Raw genomic sequence first — 9,323 nt, 5'->3', positions numbered from 1 at the left:
ATTATATTATGATTAAATACTATAATGCAATACTAATACTAAGGATCTTAGATACTATAGATTTTTATTTATATATCCTTAAACTAAAGTCTTATTTATAAAAATACATAATTTATAGTCTTTAGGAAGAGATACTAAGCTTAAAATAAAATAACTTAGATTTTTAAGATTATTAGACTAATTTCTTTCTTAAAATAGGAAATTAATTTTCTTACCTCTTATCTTATATAAGCTAATTTTAATAGTAAGATATATATATTTAAATCCTATATATATACATGATATAGGTTTTTAGCTAAAATATCTTTTTTTTTAAAGTTAATTAGTATTCTTCTAATTTTTATCTTATCTTAATCCTAAAATTCCTTGACTTTTTAAACTTATCTTATTAATATAGATAACTAGATTAAGTAAATTATATTATATAATAAAGAAATTATTCTTATTAATTTATTAAATTTAAACTTTTAAATCTATAATAATTCTTAATATAAGATCTTTCTATAATTTATATATTTAGAATAATAATTTCTTTACTTAGTAATATTTATATAATTAAATTACTTATAATTAATATAGAATTTAGACCTTAATAAACCCTTTACTATAGATAGGCCTAATAAGCCTAACTTTAGGCTTTTAGCCGCTATAGCTTACTAAAGCTCGTGAGCTTTTTTAGGGTATCTAGCTTAGCCTATCTAGAATATAGATATCTATAGATATCTATAGATTTTTCCTTAGTAATATAACTTTTTCCGCTTAACCTATTTTAGTATTTATAAGTCTAAAGTATATATAAGTCTAATAACTAATCTTAAACTATAATAAATATAAAATATTACACTAAATTTTAATACTATAAAGACTATAAAGAAAACCTTAGGTATCCTTGTAGAAGTCCTATATTAATATAAAACTACTAAAAATATAAAAGAAACCACTAAAACTATAGAATTATATAGATCTATACTATTAGAAAAATACCTATATTTAGTAATAAATTAAAGTTTAGTTATCTATAAACTCAAGGCTAGGCTTATAGCCTAGCTTGTAAAAGCTCGCGAGCCTAAAATTAAGGCTTAAGCCTGCCTCTTAGTATAGATAAGTACTATTTATAGAGGTCTAGAATTTTTATATAAATTTAGATAATTTTCAAATTCTTATAAGAACCTTTAGATATACCTAGATAATACTTAAATATAAGGCGCTATAAGAGTAGGGCGTAATAGTTAGAACCCTTTAATCCTATCCTATATAGCTAAGCTCCTATAGGTATAGAACTAGATTTTAGTGACTCCTATAGATTTTAATTAGATCTAATAAAGTTATATATATATATATATAATAATCAATACCTCATCTTATCTTTCACTAATTTATCTTATTACTAGGTTAGTAATAATCTTCAATAATTAGAGTTAATATATCTTTTGATTATTATTATAAAGTTACTTCCCTCTTTACATATTGGATATATCTTAAATTTAAATTTAAATTATATAAGTTAATTATATATTTATTAAGCTTATTATTACTCTTGATCAAAGCAGGATATATAATCTTAGACTTTTTACTTCTAAATTTTATTAGGTCTTCTATCATATCTAACTAAATATATATTATTTGCTTCTTATATATATTTTTATAACTAAGCTACTCTTCTTTAATATAGATTAATTACTATATCTTAGGTTATTAATATGTAAGGTATCTAGAAATAGGCTAATCATTAATAAAATATTTATTTTTGTTAAGACATTTAAACTAATAATAACTATGACTAAATAGTTAAGAATGAATAAAAAAAGGGTTTAAATAATTAAATATCAATAGTCAATAGATATTAAGGATTTAGAGATCTTTAAGAAGCTATAAAAACTAAGATATTAGAATAGTCTTTAATTAGGTAAAGGGGGTTTAGCTCTAATGTTTCTTATATATCTTAGTCTTTAGTCTAATCTATCCTTTTATGTATTTTATTGAATATTACCGAAATTTTTGAAAAGATTTCATGAAAAGGGTATTGAAAATAGAAAGTTAAATTAGATAAATTTTGGTTATTAATAACCTTTAATCTATAATAAGATCTATAAGGTTGAAGGTAATAAAAAGTAATTTTTCTTTTTCTTAAGCTAAATTATATTAATCTAATTAATAAGGATAATATATAAGAAGGAGACTTAATTAATGAGTTCTTAAAAGGAGATAGAAATATAGCCTATTACTTTCCTTTCTTTTAGATAATCAAGATGATAATAATAATCTTATAATTAAGGAGCCAGTAGTCGTCCGTCATGCGTCAGCATTCACAGTATGGACCCAGCACCCTAGCCCCTGGCACAAAGTCTAGTGGAAACTCCCCATGACTCAGGCTGAAGCATCTATTCCCCTGCCGAGTCCGGAAGACTTACTGGTAGCCTCGCCGTTGAATATGCATCAAATATCAAGATTACTTTGCAAGAACGGCTCGCAACAATGAGCAACAGATAACCCCGTCCTACCCTTAATAAAGCGGATGATTACATTGTCCTCGAGTCAGAGTATGAAGACATTGGGCAAGTTCAACTTACTCAACTGAGTCAGCTCGATCATGATGAGTTTCAGAATCAGGCTATCTTCCGCCATTGACAACTGTAATGACTCCAAGCCATGTAATATCCTCGTTAAAGAGGCATCGTCTAGAGCATATGGCATGGCGTTATTAATAAGATATAAACTTGCAAACGGTACAGTAACTCTACGTCACAAGCCAAGAGGCCGTATCAATCTATACATGATTCAGGAAAGCTTTCTGATGCACGTCTAATCTACGACTTCATGAATGATCCCGTCGGAGACAGCTGTGTGGGCTTTCATGCTGAAACGCCATTGGGGGCAGGTATTAAGTTCAAATTTGCCAAATATACCACAGCCCAGTTCACGGGATTCCACATTTTTATGCCCAAGCCTAACTTGCAAGTGCCACAATAGTGTCCGATTGATGGAAGCTCTCTTTGACAGATACCCACAGTCCATTCAGGGGTTTATCAGGGTTAGGGGAAAGTCCAGACGAGAGGGCACAGCAGTGCCAAGGTTCAGACCATCCCCAGATGTCACATTCATAGGAGTAAAGCTGCAACTGCTATGGCACAGACCGTTTGCAATTTCAGCTAGGCGTACCAATTCGTGTTCTTAGTACCGGGAATCTGGAATTGATAGCTCTCAGACTGCTGGAGATACGCCAGGATGGATGCAATTTCTGCTTTCAGAGTCAATAGGAGTCTTCGCTCCAGCAGTGTTTGGTCTTTGGAAGATGAGCCTATCAGCCATCTCTGAATAGCCAGAAAGTGTTTGATATAGTTGAGGTTGCGATTCTATGTCGTACGTTAAGGTGAACGTAGCCAACTCGGTGAACTCCGCCATGTAGACAACATCGTAGTTGCGAAAATTGTCTAGTGTATCCTGGACAGGCTGATCTTTGCCCTTGTCTGTAGCAAGCACTAGGACTGTCAAAGAGCTAGACTCGGTGCCATGTATAGTATGCTGACACAACATTCGAGCACTGGGTCTGAACCTTGGTGCTATACTCAGAATGCCTCGATTCTGTCAAGAAATATGATAGGATTTCGCATGGCAAGGCTGAGACAGTAGATTTACTCTGTATGTGTATGCTCATAGCCACTCTTGATGCTAAATACTAAGTACTCAAGAAAGGGCTCGAGGGAGCTGGTCCTATTGGATAGGCTACACGATAGCTGACCAGCGAACATACCGTGTCAAAGCCAAGTAGGCTGAGTAACCCCAACCTTTCGAGTTCCTATGCCTGAAGGGCCCTTGTGGTCTCTCGAATATAACTGATTTGATAACAATGGTCCAACCTGGCAATTCTTAATTGTTGCCCTACAATTCTGCTCTCAATTATAATTTCTCTCTAAAATGACACTTTCTGTGAGGATTGATTGAGGAAAGAGTCATGGCCCTGACGGGCTCCCAAGACTTTCGGTGCCCAGTCTAGTGGCTCGCAGTGGATGTCTCGAGGAGCTGGCGCATGACATCCTACTGGTCTGGTAATGGTGGATTAAGGTTGGTGGGGCCGGGCCTAGTGCAACCCCCGCATTTCCCCATTTACTATGAGGTCACGAGCTACACTCAAGTCACGCTATTCTTAACTGAAGTCCCCTGCTTGATCCTCTCTCCCCTACGCAATACCAGTCTCCTTACAAGTAAGGTGCCTCATGACCCGTTATGATTGATATTGACCATCTAGTGACTCGTTCTCATAAACTCAACGATCGGGACCATCCAGCCGATGGCATCGTGGCTCTAAATGAACAACCACCGCGCTACTTTGGAAAGTCGGGCCCTACTGATGCCGATCCACGCAAGACTAAGAAAGATGGAGGTGGCAAAGGTAATTGGTGAGTATTAGACATATTCTTAACATGAGAAAACCGTGAACCTAACCAACCCCCCCGCAGGGGTCGCTCCGGGGATGAATCACAGGACTGCGGCTATACTTTCACCAATGCCCGGCGCCATTCGAATAGCAGTACTCAGGGTCTAACCGATTTCAGAACGAAATTTGAGACGGTCGAGCCTGAGCCTGTCTTTGAGGAGCAGCTCCACGAAATACCTGATGTGACCGACGTGGATGAAAGTGTGACGAAAGTGGAGTCGACCAGCAGCAGCAACGACAGTGAAACAGACCAGGGAGGTGTCAAGTATTAAGCTGATTCCAAGCCTTCATCGAGAGCCATGCTCCCAAATCCTGCTACATGATGAGATCAGAATGGCGATTGAGATATCCACTTGAGTAGGATCTGCCGCATGCCCTCTGCTAGATAGGTAGTGTCAAGAAGCCAAGAACATGAAAATAGCTACAAAGCCAGAGAAACTTGCAGGTTGAATTTAGTTGATTGCTATGAAATACAAACAATTCACGACTGCATACAAACCAGGCTAAGCCCAGATCCCATTGCCACCATCCGCGAATCCATACCATTGGTGCCTTTAGGAGTCCGCAACCTCTGTACTACCCAGATTGGAACTCTCAAGAGGAGCAAACCCCCTCGCGGATTGCAGGGACATAACAGAGGATAGAAGATTTTGGAACCAGAACTCTAGCTGCCCTGTTTTGATGTACCCTTGTAGCAGATTGTTCTCTCGCTTCAGGTCAACTGCCACCCGGGCTCGTTGCTCGGGGCGAAAGCGTGAGACAAGAATCTCAGATTCCGAATCTGCCATAAGAACATCGGCTGGAGAGAGAGGCTTGTACAGGGACTGAGGACCTGCCTCGGCATGCCCTATAGGTACTGTTAGGCAGAGAGTAGTGAAAGAACGCCAAATAGACTTACCGGCTAGACAAGAGCATAATGTGTGATAGAGAGCAGTGGAACTAGCGGCGCTACTGAAATCTCCATTGGATTCTTCGGCTGCTTTCCCGCGAGCCTCCCAATCATCCTTGATCATGCACCGTCGCCAAATCAACTTCCGCAACGCCGAAACATACGATGGATCTCGTTGAGCATGGCGACTATGGTCTAGCACCCGGAGAGCATGATAGAACTCCCGACCACGAAGCTCGCTCTCTCCTTCTTCGGAGGGCTGATCAGAAGGGCTGAGCAGAGTCAGCAAATCGATCAAGCCGTCCGCGCCGATAATCCTCCTGCTCACCAAGGCAGAGAGAATATCGCCCAGAATTTCGTGGAGGGAAGGACGGTCGTCCGTGAGGTGACCTCCAAAATAATCTAACGCCAGCTCTGCCTCGGCCTTCTGGTCAATCGCGCCTTCCAGGGCAGGTTGAACGTGGACCTGGAGAAGTTCCTGAATTTCATCGATTTCACTGTAATCATCCAAGCGTTTGATGCTCTCCTGCAATGCAGGCCCATGATCATCGGAGGGCATATCCTCCCGTGAAGCTAATCTGCCAAGCTTCGCTAAGGAGACTTGGACGCGATGACACCATAGCTGCTTCTCGCTGTCGATGGCTAGGTTTTCCAGGCAGACCGCGGCGGCCTCATAATCATCCTCACCGTTCACATCATTGATCCAACTGAGCTTGGAATACGCTGGCGTGGTTCGGAGGAAACGAGTGATGGATGGTTGGTACTTTCGCATGGAAAGCAAGGCTCCCGGGTGACCCATCGAGATTTGCCGTGAGAAGTACGCATCGGCCCACGATTCGCCAAACTTTTCGAAATACTGCGAGATTCGATGTGCAACATCCGCCTCACTCTGTCCCGAGGCTGGAGCGCCCTCGGACACGTCCTGGCTCGGTTGGCTTTTCACCTGATCCTGTAGTTCAATGATGAGCTCAACCAGAGCAGACATGTCCCGAAACCGCTCTGCCAGGCTGAGAGCATCCTGAAGGTGGCCAATCCCGGCCAGCTTAAACAGTTGCCATTTGCGCTCCTTGATGTGCGCCTGCTCGATCGAGAGACTTTCGTCTGCTAATTTAGGATCCTGCTGAGCAGTGAGCCAGCGGGTTCGCTCCCGGTGCATTTGACCAAGGATGCGGAGATGACGGGCACTGTTTTGAGCAATCCTTTTCAAAGTTTGACTGTCGGGCGCATCTGCGCTTGCTGTTGTCTGCTGAATCCAAGCTCGACAACTGTCTAGCTCCCAGTCAAGTAGATGGCCTGTCTCAGTATAACCCACTGCTCTGGCTGTCCAGGGCTCGGGGAGATCTTCATAACCATCAGCGAGGACTCCTTCCTCCAGAAAATCATCACCAAGCCCGTAGGAAGAAGCGTGTAGTTCACGGAAATTGTACGCTGTTTCCATGATCGCAAGAAGCACCTCGCTAGCTTGGAGGATCTGTTCAGACAATTTTCGCGCCTGTTTAGAGGAGTTACCGCGCCGGGGCTTGATTGCGTTTTTAATCCACGGGATGATGTGCTCCATTTGAAAGGAGTCTCGTAGGAACCATTGACGTGTAGGGTCTGTTGTTTCACCCTGTTGTGTATTCGTGGGCCGCGTCTTGAATTTATCGTTCATGGTGTCGATGACATGGCTGATAAAGGGGGTCTCCTCTACGGACCGGAAGGTATTTTCCAGAGCACACATAGCTCTTTGGGCAGCAAGCTTCTCTGCTCCCCATAGCAACTCCCACCGGGCAGGGCGGCTCAAAGGGTTGCCTTTCTGCCCCAACAACGACGCAAGATCGTCCAGAGCCTTTGCCCTCAGACGCAAATTCTCATCAGTTGAGATTGATGTGTTAGGGATGAACCGCGATTCGGATCGAAGAAGGTCTCCGCAGATTTCGAGCGAGGCCTTTTCGATTTCATTTGTAGAAAAGCTTAATCCGCCATCACCAACCAGATCTAATGGATTCTTTGCCTTTGTTCCAAAGAATATTGCCTGCTCAAGTTTGTGCTTTGCACTGAGTTGGCCCTCATCCACTCCGTTGTCTGTTGGGTCCTGGGGGGCCATAATCACACGAACGACACCGAAGTTTCGGACCATCATGACGCACGAAGCGCGGCTATCACCTTCTGAAACGTCATCTGCACCGTATCCCAGAATTTCATGGTCTGTGCCAGATTGGAGGTGAATAGTATCCTGGAAAGGCAGGGGCAGTGCATCTGAGCCTACAAGCGGTTGGGAGCTTGGTGTCTCCGGTATAACGCTTGTCAGCGACAGGACAACAAGAGATTGTCCGATCAGTATGAATGCGACGGTTTCGAATTTCGAAACCAATATCCTTGGTTTGATCTCATCTCGTAGAGCTGGAATGCTATTCAGATCCACAGCGCGAGTGGATAGTACTTGCGACTCGTTTCCGGTCAAATGCAGCTCAACAATAAAGACTTTCTTGGCCTCCAGCCATTGTGCAGAGCTTACCACCAAAAATAGCCGCCATGACTCGTCTGACTCCTGAGGGCTAAGCTCGCCCGAAGATTGTTGGTTCGAGTACGCAAAGTCCATGACTTTCAAATCGGGCTCCCCCACCACCTTCCCAGCATCCTGTGACAGGAGTGGAAGCGCATTAACAATGTCATCTCTGACATCATACTTCTTCTTCAGAGCATTTCCGTGATTCCAGTGGGTATCCCATACCTCCACAAGACCGGCTGAAGTGGCGATAATCACATCTCGTTGGCCGCGCTGGCGAGACCCACCAGCGCGCACGGCTGTAACCTCTTTTCTCCAGTAGCCTCCTCCCAGAACACTTTTGATTCCCCCAAGAAATCCTCCTCCAATCCCCGTCGCGCTCCTCAAGAAATTCACGAAGACAGAAGGCTTCCCTTGTGAGTCTCTGAGAGTTATGTGAGCCGCACGTCCAGATGAAAACGTTGCAATAATACCTGAAGGCTCGCAATTCATAATCTCGGTAGCATATTCGCCAGACAGAAGACCAGGTATAGACCCTTGAATTCCATTCTGTCTCTGCCGGGATAACCCTAGCGTTGCAGCACCGGATACTGTTTCCCAATATATTATTATTCCCGTTGACGGAATGATGACCAAGAGTCCGGGATATTCCCCTGTGGCAGCAGAAAGAAGCACGCCCAGTGGCACAGGCCCACTGGGCTCTCTGCATGATTCAGGAATGGATACTGAGAATGTTTCCGAAGGTGATGGCGCTGAAGTTGGGACAGAATAGGGCCATACGACTGCGTGTGAGTGTGTCAAGGCGAGTGCATAATCTTGACCAGTTGCAAAGAAGCATTTCAGCGGTTCTGTGTCGTAACCCAAGGAGTCAGTTGAATCATTAAGGTACAATATATCAGAGAATCGATTACCTGACTGGGAGCTCCGAATCTGGTCAGGCAATGCTGGGAGTTGATCGACTGTGTAGTAATCTGTGCTCGACTAAATTGGCCAGAGCAAAAGGTCAGTATCTGACCATCGCGAAGATGCCAATAGATCGAATATTGGCCGGTGAGGGAGAAATGAAGACAAGGGTGCTGACTTACCAACACAATTGTTCCTTCAAGATCGTTGTTGGGCTCCTCGTTTGGCTTCATGCCTCGGACTGGGAGGTGCAAATCGCCATCCGGATGATCGCTCAGTGAGAATGAGATGGCCGATTCGGCCATCTCTCTTCCATTTTCATGGTCCACAATGGCGGACGGCGAGTTCTCTTCCTGCCGCAACGCGGAGCGTTGTCTCTTTGCTTTTGGTGGCTTAACCGAGTCATCGGAGCTCGTCCGTGGACGCCTTCGAGGGTTCCGTGAAGTTGATTTGGGGACAAACATGTTGAGATAATCGCGCACCAGGTTCGCTTTCAATGCGGTGGCCAGAGGCCAGAGAAAGAGTAAAGGAATGCGCTCGAGTCGATATGCGGAAAAGCGAGCAACAACAAAAGATGGGCCGCGCTGTAAGGAAGGCGGTGTGCCTGG

General features: G+C 43.0%; 2 protein-coding genes across 2 annotated transcripts; one reads left to right on the top strand and one right to left on the bottom strand.

The window, feature by feature from the left end:
* Positions 1-4,224: 4,224 nt before the first annotated feature.
* On the top strand, positions 4,225-4,707 carry N7484_008747 (uncharacterized protein; the record flags this gene model as incomplete). The annotated part of the gene is made up of 2 exons (XM_057119134.1): positions 4,225-4,397; positions 4,458-4,707. The coding sequence occupies 2 exons, from the start codon at positions 4,225-4,227 to the stop codon at positions 4,705-4,707; spliced, it is 423 nt and encodes a 140-aa protein (XP_056968689.1).
* Positions 4,708-4,989: 282 nt separating this feature from the next.
* N7484_008746 (putative nuclear pore complex subunit Nup133) lies at positions 4,990-9,179 on the bottom strand (the record flags this gene model as incomplete). Its single annotated transcript, XM_057119133.1, has 3 exons — positions 4,990-5,282; positions 5,334-8,793; positions 8,898-9,179. 3 exons carry the CDS (start codon positions 9,177-9,179, stop codon positions 4,990-4,992), a joined length of 4,035 nt encoding a protein of 1,344 aa, XP_056968688.1.
* Between the last annotated feature and the right edge of the window lie 144 nt (positions 9,180-9,323).

The sequence above is a fragment of the Penicillium longicatenatum genome (assembly GCF_028827895.1).
Source record: "Penicillium longicatenatum strain IBT 33135 chromosome Unknown contig_6_segment0_segment0, whole genome shotgun sequence".
In the NCBI taxonomy this organism is placed as follows: Eukaryota; Fungi; Ascomycota; class Eurotiomycetes; order Eurotiales; family Aspergillaceae; genus Penicillium; species Penicillium longicatenatum.
Note: the sequence above shows the minus strand (reverse complement) of the source record. Positions and strands in the feature narration are given on the sequence as shown.